The sequence below is a fragment of the Coloeus monedula genome, assembly GCF_965178545.1.
Source record: "Coloeus monedula genome assembly, chromosome: 5".
Lineage (NCBI taxonomy): Eukaryota > Metazoa > Chordata > Aves > Passeriformes > Corvidae > Coloeus > Coloeus monedula.
The window spans coordinates 73,595,449-73,618,360 of NC_138785.1; the positions used below are offsets into that span (position 1 = coordinate 73,595,449).

Genomic DNA, 22,912 nt, shown 5'->3' on the forward strand with positions numbered 1-22,912 from the left:
GATTGGAATAAGGGAATGGGATAGGGAATGGGATAGGGAGAGGGAGAAGGAGAGGGATCGGGAGAGGCATAAGGGAATGGGATAGGGAGAGGGATCGGGAGAAGGAGAAGGAGAGGGATAGGGAGAGGGAATGGGATAAGGAGAGGGAGAGGGAATGGGAATGGGAATGGCATAGGGATAGGGAATGGGATAGGGTTAGGGATAGGGAGAGGGAGAGGAAGAGGAAATGGGATAGGGAATGGGAATGGGATAGGGAATGGCCTAGGGAGAGAGATAGGGAGAGGGAATGGGATAGGGATAAGGATAGGGAAAGGGATAAGGGATAGGGAATGGCATAAGGAGTAGGGATAAAGGACAGGGCTAAGGGGTAGGAGATAAGGAAAGGGATAGGGATAGAGATAAGGGATAAGGGGTAGGGATAGGGATAGGGATAAAGGGTAGGGATAAGGGGTAGGGATAGGGATAGGGATAAGGGGTAGGGAGGGGGATAGGGATAGGGATAAGGGGCAGGGATAAGGGGTAGGGATGGGGATAGGGATAAGGAATAAGAACAGGGATGCGGGAAAGGGGTACGGATAGCGATAAGGGGTAGAGGGGTAGGGATAGGGATAAAGGACCGGGATCAGAATAGGGATAGGGATAAAGGGTAGAGATAAGGAATAAGGATAGGGATGCGGCATTGGGGTAGGAATAAGGGGTTGGGATGGGGATTAGGGAGAGGGCTAGCGATAAGGGGTAGGGCTAGAGATAAGGGGTGGGGATAGGGATAAAGGATAGGGATAGGGATAGGGATAGGGATAGAGATAAGGGTCAGGGATAAAGAATAAGGATAGAGATAAGCGATGAGTGTAAGGATAGGGATAAGGGGTAGGGATAAAAATAGGGATGGGGCTAAGGGATAGGGGGATAGGGGTAGGGATAAGGAGTAGGGGTAAGGGGTAGGGAATGGTGTAGGGAGAGGGATACAGGCACTGATAGGGGGCGGGATAGGGATGGGAATAGGAGCAGGGATAAGGAATAAAGGCAGAGATAAGTGATGGGGTAGGGACCAGAGACAGGGAATAAAAACAGGGATAAGGGATAACGGTAGGGACAGCAGGAGAGCGATAAGGGGTAGGGATGGGGATAGGGGTAGGCAGAAGGGTAGAGAGATAGGGGTAGAGATAAAAGATAAGGAAATCGAACAGCGATAAGGGATAGGGATAAAAGGTAAGGGGTATGAGATAAAGAAAGAGATGGAGATGGGGATAGGGATAGGGATAGGGATAGGGATAGGGATAGGGATAAGGATGGGAAGAGGGTGGGATTGAGGGGGACGCCCAGCCCTGGATCCCACAGGCGATGGAGGAGGAGGCTGCAGGAGGCAGGAGGTGACTTTTATTAACATTAGAAACCACGAGAAAGCACATTTTCCCTTAAAATTCCACATCCAGCTGTTGGTTTTCCAATCATCCCAGACTGGAGGAGCCCCTGGCACCGAGTAGGACAAACTGGGGGTGTCCCCAAGGTGTCCCCGAGCCCCGCGACAGCTTCGCTTGGGAGAAAGGAACTTCGGAGAAGCCAAAATTTGCGGAAGCGCCTTTTGGGGTCAAATGGGCAAAAAGGAGCAGCCCGGGATTCCCGCGGATCCCTCGGCATCGCTGGAGAAGCGGGAGGAAATTCCCAAGGATGCTCCCACATCAGGGACTTCCCCCCCTCCCCTCATCCCAACCCGGGCTTTGCTTTCCCCGAAATGTCCCCAAATCCCCTCCAGCCACGGAGGTTGAGGGGTCTGGGGGTCACTTCTCCACCAGATTTCTTCCCAGGAATTTTTCCGGGTTGGAAAAATCCCCCGCTGGAGTCGCCTGGGAAGAGGGAAAAGCAAAACCAAGTGAGGCCTGCGTGGGGTTGGGGGCAGAATTCCACAGGTGGGGACACGGCCGCTTCCCTGTCCTGGCTCCACCTGGATCGGGAGGGGTGGGAGAGGCGGGATCAACATAAATTAAGGGATTAGGGGTGTCCTGCAAAATCCCAAACATCGTTGGGATGCCGCGGTTGGAGCAATTCCAGGCGAATTCCAGGTCGGTGCCGGCGGCGGGGGGGGGGGCGACAGGTAGGATTGTCACCTGTCCCTGTCCCTGCCTCAGTTTCCCCACCCGAGCCCTCCCTTTAAAACGCTCCGGTAAATAAAATTCCCTAAAAAAAAATCCTCGGTTATCGGGGGGAAAAAAAAAATGCCGGAAAGCTTCTCATAAAATCATTTATTTTAAATATTTCCCTGCAAAATCCTGGGAATTCGCGGGCCGGGGGATGTGTCCCCATAAGGAGCAGCAACCCGGGGGTGGGGTGGTCAGTGTTAATTATGGTTATGAATTAATTAATTAACCAACAGCGGCGGGGTTGGGGGTGTGGGGGAGCCCCCAGGGCTGGGCGTGGGGAGGGGGCTCGGGATGTCCCCTTGGTCCTGTCACAGCGGGGGTGGTGGCACTGCGGGGGAGCTGGTGATGCCACCACGGGGTGTCCTGGCAAGGTGGGGACACCGCGGGGTAGCCGGGCAAGGTGATGGCACCCCAGGGTGACAAAGTGATGGCACCACAGGACACCTGGGCAAGGTGATGCCACCCCAGGGTGTCCCACCAAGGTGACACCCCCACCACAGCCCTCCCCCAGCAGCTGCCCCTGTCCCCAAGGGCCACCTCATGCAACGCCCCGCTGGTCCCCAACCCCATCCTGAGCCCCACCGAGCCCGCCCGAGGCGGATCCCGCCCCGCAGGAAGCCATTGTCACCCTCTGGGACCCCCGGGGAGGGACCCTGGCTGTGACAGGTGACAAGGGGGGGGTGTGGCGGGTGCTGCAAGGCCGATGTCAGGATGGGGCCACGGCGGTGCCACCCCAGAGCGGATTTGGGGGTGCTGATGGCAAAGACGCCCTCGGTGGGACCCTGTCACGACTGTCCCCAGCTGGCGGGGTGTCTTCGCGGGGGTTGCGACAGTGACCTACAGCCCCTCGGGGAGGTCAGAGGGGATCCCTGTGGAGTCTGCCAGGGTGGGAACGACCCCAAAACGGGGCAGGGCGGTGTTTTGGAGGAGCCTGCGGGTGTCCCCAGGGGTCGCGGCAGCCGCTTGTTCCGACCACGGGGACAAGTGGCGGCGTTGGGGACATCAGCCAGGTCACCGGAGCCGCCAGAGGACAAACACGCCACGGGAGCAGCGCAGGGACCCTGCGGCCACCGGGGTGACCTCAGCCAGGACACTCCGCCCGCCGCAGGTGGGGAAACTGAGGCACGGCGCTTCTCCGAGGACACCGCGGGGACAGAGCCCGGCGCCACCTCGCGCTGTCCCTTTCGGGGTGACCCCAGCAGTCCGGAGTGACCAGGGCTCTGTTGTCCACCCCCGGCACAGCCGCCACCCCCCCCCCCCCCGGCGATACCTGGAGCGGGGATTCGGTGGCAGCCCCGGTGCCACCGGCCCCCGAGCGACACCTCAGGGTGTCACCAGCTGAGCTTTGGCGACATCCACGGCTCCATCAGCGGCGAGCTGCCATTCCCACGGGAGCTTCCCGGGGGCGGCGGGGGGCAATTCCCAGGGCTCGGGTGGCTCTGTGGACGATCCGGGCTGGGCGGGGAGGTGGCACCTTTTGCCACGGGCTTTAAGGGCTCGGCTTCTTGCTGGGTATAGAATTGTCCTTCCTCTCCAGCCGCGTGTAAGGCTCGAACGCGGACGCGCCCAGTCCGTAGGCACCGGGCAACTCGTGCAGGTTGCCCAGCAGTGGCCCCCCAAAACACAGCGGGCCCCCCGGCAGCCGCGGCGACGACGACGAGGAGGAGGAGGAGGAGGAAGCGGCGAGAGACGGGACTTGCAGGCTGAAGGGTGCCGGTACCGGGGAGCTGCCGCCGCCGCCCAGCCCCGGGGATGCGGGACCCGGCGTGGCCAGGCCGCCTCGGTTGCCCGCGGGGCTGGAGATGGGGTTGGAAGTGGGGGACAGGAGGCTCGGGGGGGCCGGCACGGACAGGAGGCGGCCTTGCTCCAGCAGCCGCAGGATGTTGCAGGTGGCGAAGGACTCGGAGGTGCTGCTGGAGGAGCGTTTCTCAGAGTCCCTGCTCTGGTCCTTCTTCTGCTTCGTGCGGCGGTTCTGGAACCACACCTTGACCTGGGGAGGGAGCGGGGAGGGACACGGGGTGGGGAGGGAGGGAGGGAGGGGAAGGGGGGGGACAGGAAGGCACGGACGGAAAGAGAGCGCGGGGGGAGCGGGAAGAGAGAGGCGAGAACCGGGAGAGAGCGAGAGACACGAGAGAGAGAGAGAGAGACGTAATTAAAATTAACCCCCAAGCCAGATCCTCCCTCCGCGCTTCCAGGGAAAGGGAGAATTCCTGAGGAGCCGGCAGGGAGAGGGGCCGGAGCCTGCAGGTGGGACCCCCAGGGAGTGAAGGCTGAGGGTGGGACCCCGGGAATGGGAGCACAAAAATGGGAGCCTGGGGATGGGGTTTGGGATAGCAGCCCAGGGATGGGAGCCCATGGATGGCACCCCGGGAATGGGACCCAGGAATGGGACCTGAGGCTCCTGTCCTTGGGATGGGACCCCAGGAATGGGACCCCAGGAATGGGACCCCAGGAATGGGACCTCAGGCTCCTGTCCTTGGGATGGGACCCCAGGAATGGGACCTCAGGCTCCTGTCCTTGGAATGGGACCCCAGGAATGGGACCCCAGGAATGGGACCTCAGGCTCCTGTCCTTGGGATGGGACCCCATGGATAGCACCCCAGGAATGGGACCCCAGGAATGGGACCTCAGGAATGGGACCTCAGGCTCCTGTCCTTGGGATGGGACCTCAGGAATGGGACCCCAGGAATGGGACCCCAGGAATGGGACCTCAGGCTCCTGTCCTTGGGATGGGACCCCACGGATGGGACTTGGGACGGAGCCCAGGGGTGTGAGCCCAGGAATGGGACCCCAGGGACCCCAGGCTCCTGTCCCTGGAATGGGGCCGCCATGGATGGCACTCCAGGGATGGGACACGGGGCAGGAGCCCAGGGATGGGATCCCAGGGACCCCAGGCTCCTTTCCCTGGGATGGGACCCAAGGAATGTCGCTCCAGGGATGGGACCTTGAGGATGGGAGCCCAGAGCTCGGGGCTCCCCCCACCCCAAGCCGTGCTCGGCTCTCCCTGTGCTGGTTTTCCCGGGAATGCTGAGCTACGGGACAGGCTGGATTCTCCTTGGAGATGCTCCTCAACCCCAAATTCCTGGCCCAGGCTGACTCGTGAGGGAACAGGGTGGCTTCTGGTGGCCCTGGATTCCTGGGTACCGACCCAGCTGGGGACACCCACGCCCCATCCTGGCCGAGGTCAGGAGCGAATCTCTCGGGATTCCCGCGCCCCAAAACTGCCCTGCCCACCCCAGGGCCCCCAGCCCGCGGCTCCCGGCCCCAAAACTGCCCCGGCCCCCCTCGGGATGGCGGCCCCGCTCCCCTCCCTGGCAGAGCAGAGGGGCAGGAGAGGCAGAGAGAGAGACAGAGAGAGGCGGGAGGGACGGACAGACGGACACGGAGGTGAGGGAAGGACACGGATGGGAAGACACTCGGGTTAGGGGGGGGCGACACGAGCGGGGGCGAGCGGGCCCGGCGGCTGCGGGGCCAGCAGGTCCCGGACTCCTCCCGGAGTCACCGGCGGCTCGTTGGGGACAGGCCGGGCCCTCGGTGACAAAGGAACCACGGTGCGGGGCTAGTGGAGCGTGGGCTGGGGCAAGTCCCGCAGCTCCGGCCCCTCCCTGGGCACGCCGGAGCCCGGGGGACACGGCCACCGCCGGGCACTGCCAGCCCGCGGCCACCCCTCGGGGACATCCCCTGCCCGCCACACCCGCACGGGGACACGGAGGCCCTCGCTGCCACCAGGCCATCGGGGGTGGTGTCCCCACGCCACTGACCCCACTGGTCATTCCGTGCTGACCACTGGGATGGTTTTGGGAGCAGGGACAGGTCCCCAGGGCTGATGTCCCCATGCCACTGACCCCCACTGGTCACTCCGTGCTGACCACTGGGATGGTTTTGGGAACACAGCCAGGTCCCCAGGGCTGATGTCCCCATGCCACTGACCCCAGGGCTGGTGTCCCCATGCCACTGACCCCCGCTGGTCACTCCATGCTGACCACTGGGATGGTTTTGGGAGCAGGGACAGGTCCCCAGGGCTGATGTCCCCATGCCACTGACCCCCACTGGTCACTCCGTGCTGACCACTGGGATGGTTTTGGGAACACAGCCAGGTCCCCAGGGCTGGTGTCACCATCCCACTGACCCCAGGGTTGGTGTCACCACCCCAATGACCCCCACTGGTCACTCCATGCTGACCACTGGGATGGTTTTGGGAGCAGGGACAGGTCCCCAGGGCTGATGTCCCCATGTCACTGACCCCCACTGGTCACTCCATGCTGACCACTGGGATGGTTTTGGGAACACAGCCAGGTCCCCAGGGCTGATGTCCCCATGCCACTGACCCCCGCTGGTCACTCCATGCTGACCACTGGGATGGTTTTGGGAGCAGGGACAGGTCCCCGGGGCTGGTGTCACCATCCCACTGACCCCAGGGCTGATGTCCCCATGCCACTGACCCTGCTGGTCACTCCATGCTGACCACTGGGATGGTCCCTGGACATGGTGACCTGACAAAGAATTGTCCCATCTCCTGGAGCAGCTGAATCCTGGGAATTGCAGATCCCAAACCCACAGTGGTGGGGCCAGAGAGGATCCAGGCAGCCCCAAAACCCATCTAATTAGTGACACCTTAACGAAGGCCTGGTGTGGATCCATACAGGGTGGACATTCCCAGCACTCTCTGCTCCAAACATTCCCTATCCAGCAATTCAGGATCCCATCACCAGGATGTTGTCCTTGAGGATGGACACGATGAGCCCATGGATGAGGTTTGGCATCTCCAGCCCCATCCCGCTCTTCTGGGGAGGTCGGAGCCAGCGGGAGGCTCTGGAGCATCCTCTGGGATGAGGAGCAGCCCCATCCCTGATCCCAAACCAGGGGCTGCTCCAAGATCCCACTGCCCCAGGACACTCCCACTATCCCAAGTGGATCCAACCTGGCCTTGGGCACTTCCAGGGATCCAGGGGCAGCCCCAGCTGCTCTGGCAATTCCAGCCCAGCCCCTCCCCACCCTCCCAGCCAGCAATTCCTTCCCAATATCCCATCTAAATCTCCACTTTTCCAGTGGGAAGCCATTCCCTGCCTCCTGTCCCTCCATGTTCCCGCTCTGATGGGATTCCAGATGATCCCGGCCGAGCCCAGCAAGGCTTCCCAGAGCAGCTGGGGCTGCCCCTGGATCCCTGGCAGTGCCCAAGGCCAGGCTGGATGGATTTGGATCCATCTGGGATGGTGGGAGGTGTCGGGGTTGGAACGGGCTGGGATTGAAGATCCCTTCCCAACCCAAACCATTCCATGGCTCCACGATGATCCTGACACGGAATTCCGCTGCGGAATGGGGTCCGTAGGACAAGAGGAGCCTTTCTGAGGAGATTCCCCCATCCCGCATTCCCCTCCCCAGCTCCTCTCCGTGCCCACCACGCCGCAGATCCCAGCACTGCACCCCAAAAATGTCCCCTAAATCCCGCAGGGTGACCCCAGCCCGTCCCCAGCCGCCCCGGTGACATCTCCGAGCCGCGTGGCTGAAGTTTGTCCCCAGCCTGTCCCCAATTAGTGGCTCCCTGTCCTTTTCAGCCTCCATTATCCTCAAATTCCTCCCGGTGGATGTGGATCAGCTCAATCCTTGACACATCCATGAGTAATTCCCCTCCGGCCTCATCCTCCGTCCTGCTCCACCCCCGCTCAACTCCAGCTCCTCCCACTCGGGATTCTTCCACAAATCCCATCGAAAACTTGCCCAAATTGGCTTTGATGAGGTTTTATTCCCTAAAACTGCAAATTCCTTCCTCATCCACATCCCTGGGCCAACTGGTGGTGCAGCGGTGGCACCATTCCCAGTTTATCCCGGAGGAAGGGCAAGGAATATTCCCGGTGGGCACCACTCCAGCCCTCTGGAATATCTTTTTTCCTGCCAATCCATGGTGGGAAGGAGAGCGAGATCAAGGCCATCCTTTCCCAGGGAAAACCGATTCCCAGATGTTTTGCTCTGGGGACAAGGGGTCAGAATTCCTGGGAATCGCCCAGGGCTGCTGGCGGCTCCAAATCCCCAGCCCCACACATGAGATTCCAGTGGGGTTGGAGGCAGATGCAGGGAAGCGCCTCTGGATGTGCCCAGGGATGGGACACGGGAGGTGACGCGGGCAGGGGACACTCAGGGGACAGGGAGGACGGAGCCGTGCGGAGGAGATGGCCCGGAAAAGCTCCGGGAGAGGCAGCGCGGGAGACACGGCCCCGGCTGAGGTGTGAGGAGAGCAGGGATTTATAAATCCCAGAATTCCGGAATGGTTTGGGATGGGAGGGACCTTGAATCCCTTCCAATTCCATGGGCAGGGACACCTCCCACCATCCCAGGTGGATCCAAGCCCCAGTGTCCAGCCTGCCCTTGGACATTCCCAGGGATCCAGGGGCAGCCCCAGCTGCTCTGGCAATTCCAGCCCAGCCCCTGCCCACCCTCCCAGCCAGCAATTCCTTCCCAACATCCCAGCCCAAGCTCCCCTTTCCCACTGGGAAGCCATTCCCTGCCTCCTGTCCCTCCAGCCCTTGGCCCCAGTCCCTCTGCAGCTCTCCTGGAGCCCCTTGAGGCCCTGCAAGGGGCTCGCAGCTCTCCCTGCCTCCTTCCCTTCTCCAGGGCAACATTCCCAGCTCTCCCAGCCTGATCCAGAGGGTGAAGACAACGCCAAGGAGAATGGGAATACGGGAAAAAGGAATCCCCAACCCCAAAAGGCTGGGAAAGAGTCCATGGGGAGCTATGAAATCGTGTAAATATTGAGTTTCTTATTGGGAAATGAAATATATGTATAAATTCTAGCTATACCTGCTATTTTAGATAGTTAAATGTGTATTCGTTATTATGTATTTTATATAAGTATTTTCTTGTATTTTATTCTGTTTTTTATTGTATGTTAAATATTCTATTGCCTGGTTATTTTGTCTTCAGTTATAACAATAGTAATATCTATTATTATTATATAATATAGAATATAGAATATATAAGGCATTTAATGTAATATATAATGTAATATACATTTTATATGTCATATTATATTTTCTTTTAAATTATATGTTTATATATCGTGATATTGGCGATTTTCCTTATTTTATTTTATTTTATTTTATTTCATTTCATTTCATTTCATTTCATTTCATTTCATTTCATTTCATTTCATTCTTTATTTTATTCTCTTGTCTTCGATTAAATTGAATCGAATTATCTTCTACTTTATTTTATCTTGTTCTCTCCTACCCTATTTCAACTTATTTTGCTTTATTCTATTTTATTTTATTTCCCCATTTTTTATTCCATTCTCTTCCTTTTCCCTGAGCCAATTTTCTTTCATTTTATTATTTTATTTTATTCCGTTTAATTTAATTTCATTTTTCAATTTATTTCATTTAATTTTTCATTTGATTTTATTTCATTTTTCAAATTTTATTTTATTTTATTCCATTTAATTTCATTTAATTTTTCAATTTATTTCATTTAATTTTTCATTTGATTTTTTCATTTTTCATATTTGATTTCATTTTATTTTTCTTACATTGTTTTATTTTTCATATTTTATCTTATTATATTTTTCACATTTTATTACATTTTTCATATTTTATTATATCTTTTGTATTATATTTTATTTTATTTCATTCCATTTTTCATATTTTATTTTATTTTATCTTTCATATTTTATTTTATTTTTTATTTTATTTTATTTTATTTTTATTATTTTATTATTTTATTTTATTTTATTTTTCTTACCTTATTTTATTTTATTTTATTTTATTTATTTTTTTATTCTTTTATTTCATTTTATTTATTATTTATTATTTTACTTAATTTAATTTAATTTAATTTAATTTAATTTTATTTTATTTTATTTGGTTTTCCCGCTCCCTATTCCACAACTGAACGAGCCCCCGAGATCCCGGTGGATTTCTCCTCCTCCCACGAATCCTTTCCCTAAGGATTCATCCCCTCGACTCCAGGAAGGCGTCACCTTCTCTTCTCCCTGGCACCCGGAATGTCACCCCAAATGTCACCGCGCTCAGAACGCCGGATCCCGCCGGCATCCGAGGAGCCGCACGCGCTTCCCAAACCGGAGCTTCGGGATGGGGTCGCGTCTCCCGCATCTCCCAGCCCGTCCCAATTCCCTGATCCCAGGCAGGATGCAGGAAGCAGCGCACGGGAATAAAAATGGGACCACGGCGTTATCCGGGGCCTACGGAACCACCCGGAGCCCACGGCGTCGGCTCCGTGCCGGTTTTCCACGGCTGCCAGCACCAGGACGAGCCCAGGTGGGGTTGGAGCCCTGGAATCTGGTGCCGTGACCTCAGAGAGTGCGGGAGGCTGGGATTCCTGTCCTGGGGACACAGGGCTGTTGTTCCCATCCCCGCCCTTCCCCAGGCACCTCTGAGGCACAAAAGGAATTAATCCCAGGTGGGGAATCCCAACGGAGACCCCGCACCGCAGGCCGAGAGTCCCATCGCTCCGGGGATGGGAAGGCCAAGGGTGGGAGCTCATCATTCCATGGATCTCCGTGAGCTGGGGGCTTGTGTGGGTTTTTGGCCCAGAAACCAGCCGTCTGTGCATCCGTCTGTGCATCCGTCCATCCGTCCATCCATCCGTGCATCCATCTGTCTGTCCATCCCTCCATCCATCCATCCCTCCATCCATCCATCCATCCATCCATCCATCCATCCATCCATCCATCCATCCCTCCATCCATCCATCCCTCCATCCATCCATCCATCCATCCATCCATCCATCCATCCATCCATCCATCCATCCATCCATCCCTCCATCCATCCATCCATCCATCCATCCATCCATCCATCCATCCATCCATCCATCCCTCCATCCATCCATCCATCCCTCCATCCATCCATCCATCCCTCCCTCCATCCATCCATCCATCCATCCATCCATCCATCCATCCATCCATCCATCCATCCCTCCATCCCAGCATTCCAAAGCACCACATTGAAAGAACCGGGAAGTGCCTTCCTCTTTTTATTCCTCCCATTTTCCATCCTCATCTGCTGTTCCCATCACACTGGGAATTGCTCCCGAGCCATCCCAGTGGGATCCCAAACCCCCATCCCTGCCCACTCAGATCCCAGGAATATCAACACGACGCACTCCAGCATTCCCACATTCTCAAAAACCACCGGAGCCTCCTGTTCTCGCCGTGTTCATCCGCCCAATGGGAATCCAGCTCCGTGACTCCGGGACCATGTTTTGGGATTGTTAATGGTGGTTATTTTTGGGCAGCCCTGCCCTGGCACTGACCCCATCCATCCATCCATCCATCCATCCATCCATCCATCCATCCATCCATCCATCCATCTATCCATCCCTCCATCCACCCATCCCGGCATCCCAAAGCACCACACGGAGACGACCGGGAAGTGCCCTCCTCTCCTAACAGCTCCTGCTTTCCATCCTCACCCCCTATTCCCATCACGCTGAGGCCGAGCCATGATGGGAATCGCTCCTGCCTGGGATCCCAAACCCCCACCCTGCTCACCCAAATCCTAAAATACCATCAGCACGCGCTCCGGCACTCCCGCATTCCCAAAAAACACCGGAGCCCATTTTCCCAGTGTTTATCCACCGAACAGGCCAATCCTGACCCCGCTCTGCGACTCCCAGACCGTGTTTGGGGTTTTTAGTGGTGTTTGTTTTTGGCAGCGCTGCCCCGGCGCTGACCCCGGCTCCGTCACGCGCTCCCGGCGCACGTGTGGCCCCCGGCTCCGCCATCCCTCGCTATTCCTGGCTGCCGAGTGGGAATCGGCCAGGATTAGCTCCCGACCGCCGGCAGGAGCCTCCGCTCCGCCATCATCCCGCACCACCTTCCTCCTTCTCCTTCTCCTCCTTTTCCCTCCTCTCTTCTCCTCTCTCCGGCCCCACTGGGGCTCGGCGTAGCTTCAGATCCCACATCCCGGATCCCAGCATTGTGTAATCTTTTGGGATCGCTGCCCGAACCCGCGGGTTTTGTAACGATGGCTCCGTGACCCTTCTGCCTCTCCCCGTGCCGGGAGAGCGGGGATGGATTCATCCCTTGGCCGCCATTCCAGCGCTTCCCGCTGCGCCAACCATTCCAAACCCTCCTCCGCCGCCTTTGGGAATGCGGTTCCAGCCACCAGCGCTGCGGGAATTGTCCCTGACCCTCATCTGGGAGCCCATTCCCAGTGCAGCCCCTTTCCCATCCAAAATTCCAGCCAGAAGCCGGGCCTGTGTCCGGCTCCTGCTCCAATATTCCGAATATTCCCAGCTTCACAGCCAGGGAACCTCGCGGGTGCTCCAGAGCCTTTTGGAAATGGAAAATTTGGGCACACCAGTGAAGCTGGAGGGGAAATCTCCCATTTTTGGGGTTTTGGGAAGCGCTGGGATGGGTGGGGACACCACCCTGGCAGGGACACCCTCCATGAAATGCCGGGGGTCTGGATGGGACCCCAGGGTGGGAATTTTGGCCCAAAACCATCACCGAAACCCATCACCAACCCCAAATCCAATCATTTTTTCAGGAAAACGTTTAAATCACACTTGGAGGATGCTGGGATTGTTTTGGGAACACCCAGTTCGGCTTCACTGGGAGTCAAAATTTTCCATCAGAAACTCTGAAATCCCGGGATTTTTTCTTTTTTTTGGAGGGGGGAGGGGATTATAAATCCTTAATGACAAAAATCCCGGTGAATTATTCCCAATTTTTTTACATCAGTGCTTGGGGAACCGTGGAGACCCCCGGATATTTCGGGATCCCAAATACCCAGCTCATCTATCCCACAGCAGACCCCAATTAATTTCCCACTCCCCATTTTAGGAACACTCCCCAAAAATCCAGAATTTATCACCCCAACCAAGCTCCCTGCCCCATTTTTGGGATCTTGATGCCGGAATTCCGGAGGCTCCCGGGGCTGTGCCAGCCTGGCCCTGCCACCGCGGCATCCTCGCTTAGGCCGGGCTTTATGGTTCCCCCGAGGCCCCCACTGCCAGGAGGGGCCGGGATTAGCGGGGCCACGTGAGCTGGGTTTGCTCCAGGAACGTGCTCTGACCCAGGATGGGATGTGGGAATGGGATCCAGCAGCTCCTGGAGGTGCCCAAATCCCAGGAATCTCCGGTGGGTACTGGGATTTAGGATCCCCCTCCATTCCAGGTGGATCCAGGTGTGGCCTGATCCCGTTAAATGTGGGATCTTTGGGGTTATGTTCCCCTACTGCCACCTGCTCCCAAGGATTTGGCAGCTGCAGGATGCTCTTCCCAGATCCTCTGGAATAGCCCAGATCCCTCCTGGAATTGGGTCAGGGAAATGCTCCAGGAAAATAAGGTGGGAGAATTCATCCCATCCCGAAAAAACTCCGCCAGAAGAGATAGAATGAGGGAGGGATGGAGACCTCCTCAGGACTGATCCCAGAATTCCCAACTGGTTTGGGTTGGGAAGGACCTTAAAGCTTTTTTTTCCCATGACCAGGGACACCTCCCACTATCCCAGGTGGATCCAGCCTGGCCTTGGACACTTCCAAGAGTCCAGGGGCGGCCACAGCTTCTCTGGGAATTCCAGCCAGCCAGGAATCCCTTCCCAAGATCCCACTTATCCCTGCCCTCTGGAAATTCCAAAATCACCTGGGGTGGATCCCATCACACCCACCGTGTCCCAGTCCAGAGGGAAATGGGAATCACGGGGGTTTTGGGCTCCCAGCTCTTCCCAGCCTTATTTTTCCTGCTTTTTTTTCCCTGGGACAGGAAAACCTGTGGCAGCCCCACAGCCCCGTCCCTGTGGGGACTGGGAGCCGTTAACGAGCTGAGGTGATTAATTTTTAACAGCCTCCTCTTAATTGCCGGGCTATAAATAGACCTTCCCAGCCCTCCTCTGCCTTTTCCAGATGTTTTACTCCATGTTGGGAATCCCGGGATGCTCCGGGCGGGTGTTGGGCTGTAGGGTGGCTCAGGAGTTGTCCCCAGGAAGGTCTGGATGGAGCCCATGGGGACACCAGGAAAGTCCCATGGATTTGCCAGCAGCCAGGCAGGCAGAAATCATGGAATTATGGGATGGCTGAGGTTGGAAAAACTCTTGGAGACTCCTGAATCCTGAGAAGGGGCACTTTTCCCTTCAGGATTCCGGCGGAGTTTCCCAGTGAAAGCCAGATCCACGGATCCACGGATTTGGGATGGGTTTGGGATGCCCCCGTCACTTCCCAGTTCATCCCAAGGATCTCAAAGCTCGCCTCGGCATCTCCATGAAAATATTCTCCAATGGAAACATTCCTCAGGTTAATTAAACTCGTTTAATCACATCTGTGGGTTAATTAGGAAAAGCACTGGGAGGCAGAGCGGGGATGTGGTTCCCAGGAGGGAAGAGGAATTCCTTGGATGGGCGGAAGCAGCTCCGAAATTCTCTCCCTCTGCCCTGGATGATCCCACTCTCACTTCCAGGTGATTCCTATATTTTCTGGGTGATCCCACCCTCATTCCTGGGTGATTCCCATCTTTTCTGGGTGATCCCTCCTCTCCTCTGGATGAATCCCATCTCCCCTGGGTGATCCCTGCTCTCCCTTGGATGATCTCACCCTTATTCCTGGGTGATTCCCATCTTTTCTGGGCTGATCCCCCTCTTCCCTGGGTGATTTTCCCCCTCCTCTGAGCGATCCCTACTCTCCCTGGATGATCCCACCCTCACTTCCAGTGATTCCTATATTTTCTGGGTGATCCCTCTTCTCCTCTGGATGAATCCCATCTCCCGTGGGTGATCCCTGCTCTCCCTTGGATGATCCCACCCTCTCTCCTGCGTGATTCCCATCTTTTCTAGGTGATCCCCCTCTCCCTGGCTGATCCCTCCTCTCCTCCCAATAATTCCCTCTTTTTCTTGCAGATCCCTCCTCTTGGAGCAGGACTCAGAGCCAAAAAAAAATCCCAAATCCCGCACTCCCCAACCCATCCCGCCTCCAACTCTGCCAAACAACGGGATCAGGTGCCAGGGAAGTCAAACCAGAGCTCGAAAATCTCCCATTTTCCCCTTTTCCAGCAGGATTTCTGCAGGATCCGCTCCCGGGAATGCTGGGCTGCAGCATTCCAGCTGCGATCACACCGTGTCTCTTCCCATCTCGTCACATTCCCTCCTCGCCGGGATGAATCATCCTCTCCCCCCTCTTCCCACCGCCCTTTCCCAAACATCCACAGGCACAAAAAAATCCCATCCCTGGTGGCCCCTTTCCTTCAGGCTTCCCATCACATCCACGGGTGCCGGCACAGGGAAAAGTCAGGAGCGGCTTCCTGGTCTTGGAATCAAAATCCAACGCAGGGAGGAGCTGGAAAGGATCTGTCCCTCCCCCTCCCAAGAAGAAAAGCCAGGAGATGCTGCTGGTTAGGATCCGCCACTAAAATTCCCTAAATTCTGGGAGCTGCTCCGGGAATGAATCAGCAGAAGCACCCAAAATCCTGGGATTGCTGAGAAAGTTGGGATTTATCCCAGTTCGGAGGAGCTGAAGGGGGACAGGAGGGGCTGGAGGTGATTTTTCCTTCCCCCAGGCCGCATCCAGGTGGGATCAGCACCCTCCAGACCCAAAGTGGGCTTGGAAAACCTGGTTTAAAGCTCTTGGAATTCCTGAGGGAAACATCCTGGCCATGAAAAACCAGGAAGCAGGGAAAGGGGGATGCCCTGAGAGTGAAATCATCCCACGAGACATGGAGAGGAAGAGGAGGAATTTGGGAATGGATGCCTGGGTGGCTGGGGAGGGAGCTGAGAAGGTTCTGGGAACTGGGGATTGGCTGCGGGGAAGGAAAAAGGGTGCGAAAAGCAGGAATTCAAAGGAATTTAAGGAGACAGGGATGAAGGAGGGAAAAGGGTGAGGGAAAGGGGAGAGCAGAGGAGAAGCGACAGCGCCCGGCCCACGGGGTGGGAATTTTCTCACCCAGGGATGAAGGCAGCAGCGAGGCTCCAAAGTAGCGGGAAAAGATGGGAATTTCATCCCTAAGGAAAGGCTGTGCCCTCTCAACCCTGGCACCCTGCTGGGCACAGCCTCATGTCCCTGCTGGTCACGGGGACAAACTCTGCCAAGCCCATGGAGAGACCCTGGGGAAAGGGATCTTGGGAAGAGGGATTTGGGAAGAACGATTTGGGAGGAGGGATTTGGGAAGAATGATTTGGGAAAAGGGATTTGGGAAGAACGATTTGGGAAAAGGGATTTGGGAAAAGGGATTTGGGAAGAGGGATTTGGGAAGAACGATTTGAGAAAAGGGATTTGAGAAGAATGATTTGGGAAAAGGGATTTGGGAAGAACGATTTGGGAAAAGGGATTTGGGAAGAGGGATCCCACCAGGGACACACAGCTTGTCCCTTGGCATGGCATGGTCAAGGCCACCCCCGTCACTCCCAGCTCTGTGGAGGTGACCCAGGGGACTCCAGGAGAGGAATCCTGGGAAAAGGGACCCCAGTGTGGTTCCCAGCTCCCTGGAATCCTGTGCTCCTGCTTTCCACGGTCCCTCGTGGATCTGTGGAGGTGACACAGTGGGAAGAGGGACACTGGGAAAGGGACCCTGCACTGGCTGCCGGTGCCGGGGGACAAAGCTGCTCCCACACGGCTGAGCCCACCCCTGACTGTCCCAGCTCCATGGAGAGACCTCGGGAAGAGAGATCCCGGGAAGAGGAATCCCAAGGAGAAGGGTCTCAGGAAGAGGGACACCGGGAAGAGGGGCCCCTCACCAGGGGGACAAAGCTCTTCCCGCAGTGTGACACGGCCAAGCCCACCCGTGACTGTCCCAGCTCCATGGAGGTGACACTGGGACCCTGGGAAGAGAAATCTCGGGAAGAGAGACCCCAGGAAGAGGAACTCCACGAAGAGGGACCCTTCACCAGCTGCCTGTGCCGGGGACAAAGCCGTTCCCGCGGGGTGACACGGCCAAGCCCACCTGCGTCACTCCCAGCTCCATGGAGGTGACACTGGGACCCCGGGAAGAGGCATCCAAGGCCACTTCTGTCACAGCCGAATCCCACCCGAAATCCTCCTTCTCACCCTACTCCGCCACCAAAAAAATCCCAGAATGCCGATTTTCCCCTCGCCCAGCAGCAGGATCTCCCCAAATCCCACCCCTCAGAGCCTGGGATGGGTTTATTCCATAAAAAGGGTCGGAAAAATTGGAATTCTTTCCTAGGTGAATGGAGGGAAGCGACGCTGTTGCCAGACCCGGCAGGGAAGGGGTGGACGGGGCAGAATATTCATCATTATTATAATAATATCGATAATACAAATATTTTCTAGAAATATTATTATTAATATTATTCAATTGCTAATTATTACTCTTTAATTACAAATTTCTAAGCCCAAAACCATTACGACCCCATCAGAGGCACCGACCTTGGAGCTCACCCGATCCATTCTCCCAGATCTCCCCAGCGCAGGAAAACCAGGAAAATCCCTCCCCATCATCCAAGGAAGGCGATGGAGAAGAGATCCAGGCCCAATTCCAGTGACACCCCCATCCTGCCAGGATTGGGGCGCAGGAAAAGGGGGAGCAGCTCCCACCCATCCCAATCCCACAAAGTCCCACTGCTGTCACCCCCTCTCCTTCCTCTTCCCACTTTTCACGGGATCATGGAATGGGTTGGAAAAGACCTCAAAACTCATCCAGGGACACTTTTCCCTAGCCCAGATTACTCCAAGCTATCTCCAACCTCCCCTTGACCCTTTGCCGGACATTTGAGGGGACACCACCAGCGAGGGCTTCCCCCACAGACCCCTCAGGGTTGTCCCCAACTCTATTCCAACCATTCCAAGGACGGGATGGTGGAAAACCACCAGCGGGAAAACACCGCGCGCATCCCGTCGTCCCCTCGCTCCGCGCATCCGACGGCTTGGGGACACGGCCACCGCGGTGTCCCCAGCCCGGAGGTGCCACCACGGGTCTCACCTGCGTCTCGGAGAGGTTGAGCTGCCGGGCTAACTCCGTCCTTTCCCGGCCCACCACGTACTGGCAGCGCTGGAATTCCAGCTCCAGGCGGTAGAGCTGCTCCGCCGTGAAGGACGTCCGCGTCCGCTTGGGCCGGTCCAGGTCCAACCCTTTGGGCAGCACGATCTCCCGGATCGTCCCTTTGGCATCTGTGGGGGAAACGGGGAGAACCGTGAGGGGGAAAAAAAAATTCCCACGGTTGCGAGGGGAAAATAATGGAGGAATGGGTCCAAAAATCTAAAAAAATCCGGTTATTGGGGGGAAAAAGGGTGAATAAATGGAATTAAAGAGCGGCTGGATGCGGGGTATCTGTGGAAATCCCACAAGCTGGAGTGAAGTCATGGTTTGGTTCTTCCCTCTGGCCCCGAATGTGTTGAGTTTATAAATATTTAGGGAAAGATGTCACATCTCCATGAATTAGGATTTTTTAAAGACATAAATAGAAGCCAGAAAGTGTTTTGGGAAAACGGAGCATTTCATGCCGGAAATAATAGTTCGGAAAGCCAGGAGCAAAAAGAAAATTTATGCCAAGGAAGAACTGGAATTAAAGATTTTTAAATATAATTTTAATATAATTTTAATATAATTTTAATATAATTTTTATATAATTTAAAATTTATCTCCTTCCTTGGCAATACTGAAAAACTTCCCCTCTATTACAATTCCTGTCCCTCCGGAATTATCCTCATGGAGGGAATATTCCCTTGGAAAGCTCAGCTTCCATTTTGGGGTGGTTTTCTATTAAAGGACAAGTTTGGGAAGTGCTGTTGGCACCGAGCTGCTCCCGGCCATGGATTCTACGAGGTTGGGAATATTTAGGGAAAGAAAAGCTGGAGGGTTCGGCTTCATCCCAGGCCGTGGGAAGCAGCTCGTGGCCACTCCGGAGGAGCCTCCGTGGCTTCGCTTTCCACTGGAAAAGAACGAACTCGACCAAAACAATCAACAGGAATTCTGTCCCAGCTCCCAGGAATTAGAATGAGCCTTGGGAATCGTCCTCCGGGGTCTTACTAGATCCCAAAATCCTGACTCTCCTCGAGCTCCAGTAGCACCAGTGCTGAACTGGTTTGGCTGAGCCCTCCCTGCAAAGCTTCCAGGGGCTTTTCCAGAGGGTTAAAATCCAGCCAGGAAGTCACTCCAAGAGAGCAGCCCCAAGCCAGGCCCTGATTTTGGGATGCTCGATCCCAATTCCGGAGGGATCCCGGTTGGTAGTCAACAGCTCTCCTTCCCTCCGGCTGAGTCGGGAATGAAGGGATTATAAAATTCCTGGGGTAGGAAGGAGGAAAACAGCGAGGAGAAGCCGGGAATGGGGCAATGGAGCTGGGAATGGGGTGATCGGGATGGGATGGGGGCGGTGGCGCTGGGATGGGAATGGTGGCGCTGCCATAGGCTCGGCAGAGCCGGGATGAGGATGAAGGAGCTGGGATGAGGGTGGTGGATCCGGCACCGGGATGGTGGCAATGGGGACCAAACACCGATTTGGGAAAGGGACCCCAATCCCAGATCCGCTTCCCCACTGCGGAGCAGCGGGACACGGCCGAGGCGCTTTCCCGGAACGCGGCACCGAAGGAGTCCTGGGGACAAGCGGGGTGGCACAGGGTGTGGTGGCACCAGACCCACACCCCAAACCCCAAACCCCAAACCCCACAGGTTGGCACGGAGCTGCCGGGAAGGAAAGGGCTTGTAGGCGGATCAGCGGCTTTTCCGGCGGGATCAAGGCGCCGGGAACCATTTTGTGTGGGAAGAGCCGAGGCGGCGACGACGCTCGGGCCACGTCCGCACTCCCGTGCCCGCATCCGTGCCCACGTCCGTGCCCACGCCACGGCCCCAGCACAACAACAGCCGGGAATGCCGGGGCCGCCGGATCCAAGGCCGCAGCTGCGCCCTCGGCGTCAGCTCGGGCATTATTTATTGTTATCCCCCTGCAGCTGGAGCGGCTCCGGAGGGAGGGCAGGGAAAAGGGCACGGCCACGGTGCCAGCGCGGCACAGGAGACACCAAACCCGTGGTCGCAGCCCTGCTGACCTTCCCTAGTGTAGGTTTTGGGGTGCTCGGGCCGTGCCCCCCATTCCAGCTTTGGGAACCCCGTCCTGAGATCTTTTTCCCATCCTGGAGCCCCAACACTTCCCAGTCCTGCCAGGACTGCCCGAGGGGTTCCACAGGCCTGGGATTCGCTGGCGAGGCCGCGGTGACACATCCTGCTCTTGGGGACCGGGGTACACCTGGTGGCACTGGAGCCAGGACAGGGGGGGGGGGTTGAAATCCCCCAAAAGAGCAGAGGACACCCAAATCCCCAGGGACACCTTTTCGTGGCACAGGGACACCCCGCGCACCCCCACATCCACAGGGACACCCCACCCTGGCACAGGGACACCCCGTGCCCACCTGGGTTCTGCACCAACACAGCTGCCAGGACCTTTTGGGGTGCACACCCCCCCTGCCAGCTCCCAGCATGTCCCCTCCGTGCCATGGGGTGCCCATGGTGGCACCTCGGGGACAGAGAAACGCGCAGCCCTTCCCAGCGCCCCCGAACGCCACCGGGGTTCCTCCGTGTGCTCTGTGGCCACCGGGCCCAGCGCTGGGCCAGCGCCGGGAGGAACGAGGCGAGCACCCCGGGATGTGTCCTCAGCCCCGTGGGGCTGCAGTGGCCGTGGTGACAGCGGGACCGGCCCCAGGACTGCCCAGATCCCTCGGCTGCCGAGTTCTCGTCCCGTTTATCCCCGGGAACCACCCGCGACGAGACCGGGATGGCCGGGAGGTGAGCGGGAGGTGACCGGGAGGCTCCGTCCCGCACGGACCATCCCCGGTATCGTGGGACCGGCGAGCGGACCGAGACCCCGAGAGGACCCCGCCGATGTGAGGGGGTCACCAGGACCCCCGACTTCACCGAAAGCACCGCGGGCGAGCACCGGGGCGGCACCGGGGCTGGCGGCAGCTCCGTGGCAGCCGCTTCTCACCGGGGCCGGGGCTGGCGGGGGCCCTTTCCCCGGGCAGGCAGCGAGGGCGGAACTCAAAATATTAAAAAAAAAAAAATATTTGAAAACATAAAAATAAACCTTTGAGCTTCCCGCTTTACACAAAACCCACCGGGAGGCTCCGCCTGGGCCCAGCCGCTGCTCGGCCCCGGCCCTGCCCGGCTGCGGCACCGCGGCCGGGGCGGGTGGGGACCGGCGGCCCCGTGGCCCCGCAGCCCGGGTGGCCCCGCCACGTCGCCCCCCGCTTCATTTGGGCTCAATCCCTGTGATTTGCGGCGTTTTCTCCTCGCCACCATTTTGTCCGCACCGTGGCGGCTGCAGCAAGATGGTGAAACCGGGCGCTCCCCGTGAGGGTCCCCGGGGCCGGCGGGAGCGCAGAACCTGCCCCGGCCTTGGGCACCGACCCCCGCCCCTCTCCCGGTGCCAGCACCGTCGGGGCGGCCTCGGTAGGGCTGAAACCGGTGCAGGAGAGGCCTGACCCCAGCCTGACCCGGGTGGGACCGGCGGCGGCCCCGCTCGGCGACCCCCGGCGACTCGGGGACACCACGGGTGGGACCCCGGGGCTCGTCCCCGAGCGCTGCCCGCTGCTCGGCCGCTGTCCCCGGCTCGGACTGGGGGGACAACCGGGCTGTCGGCGAAGGGCGCCTATCGCGACAACCCCGAAAGAGGCTTCGGTGAGCGGCGGAGCACTTTCCCGGGATGCCCGAGCCCGGGATAACGATGGAACACGGACCCGGCTCCGGTCCTCGCCGCCCCCGCGGTGGTGAGGAGGGAGGTCACGGCCGCCGCTCCGGTCCCTGCCGCGCTACCCGAGCGCTGTGCTGGGCACCGGGAGGCCTCGGCCCTGAGCGCCGAGCGGCCGCCGAGCTGCCCCGGGCTCCGGAGGAGCGGCGGCGACTCGGAGCATCCCCGGGATCCCGGAGCCGCGGAGCGCTCGGGACCCGCCCGCCTGCGACACCGACACCAGGGCTCCCCAAACTTCTCGGGGTTCGCCACAAGCCAGAAGTGGTCCCGGCGAGCCCCGGGCCGGCGGGGACTGAGCGCGGGCGGCGGGGCGGGATGCGGGGATACGGGATGCGGGACGCGGCGGCTCCGAGGAACGCCGAGCCCCAGCCGGGGCCGAGCCAGTGATATTATAAAGGGGAAAAAAAAATAATAATAAACCCCCCCTCGCCCGCCGCCGCTCCGTGACGCTTTTCTCCTGCGACATCGCTTCCAACGCCGAGCCGATGCTGTCCCCCCTCTGCCGCCGCCCGCGCGTCCCCCGCGGGGCTCCGCCGGCCCGGGGCTTCCGTGACCCCGGGGCTGTTCCCCTGGAGCCCTCCCGGCCGCCCGCTGGGCACGGCCCCGCTCCCAGCCCGCTGCCGGCGGAGCCGGGCTGGGGCAGCGGGCCCGGTCCGTGCCGAACGCAGCAGAGCCGGGGCACAAGCGGCGGGGCCGGGAGGCCGGAGGTCGCAGGCGGGAAGCGCCCGGGAGCGTCCGGGATGCGCTGGAAGCGGTGTCGGGGATGCCCCATCCCCGGAGCGGGAACTGCCGGCCGGGGAAGCGGGGAGCGGGGAGCGGGGAGCGTGCCCGTACCTCGCACCAGGATGCGGCGGCAGTAATCCGCCTCGCCGGTCCCCGACGGGCTCTCGGTGTCCGGGGCGCACTGCTTGGAGGAGCCGGGGCTGACCGCCGACGTTCCCGGGATGTCCTTGAAGCCGCCGCCGGCTCCGCCGCCGCCGCCGCCGCCGCCGCCAGCGCGCAGGGCGCCCTCCAGCTCCGGCCGGGTCGGCGCCTTCTCCCGGGCCCGCCCGGTGGCCGCGGGCTCGGCCAGCAGCACGGGGCTCCCGCCGGGCTCGGCCCCTCCATCGCTCATCCCTGCGGGCGCCGCGGCGGGATCAAACAT

The 22,912-nt window shown here is 58.2% G+C and overlaps 1 protein-coding gene across 1 annotated transcript; it reads right to left on the reverse strand.

Annotated features, from left to right (window-relative positions):
- Nucleotides 1-3,627: 3,627 nt before the first annotated feature.
- On the reverse strand, nt 3,628-22,912 carry VAX2 (ventral anterior homeobox 2; the record flags this gene model as incomplete). The annotated part of the gene is made up of 3 exons (XM_082281346.1): nt 3,628-4,128; nt 18,015-18,202; nt 22,603-22,912. The coding sequence occupies 3 exons, from the start codon at nt 22,910-22,912 to the stop codon at nt 3,628-3,630; spliced, it is 999 nt and encodes a 332-aa protein (XP_082137472.1).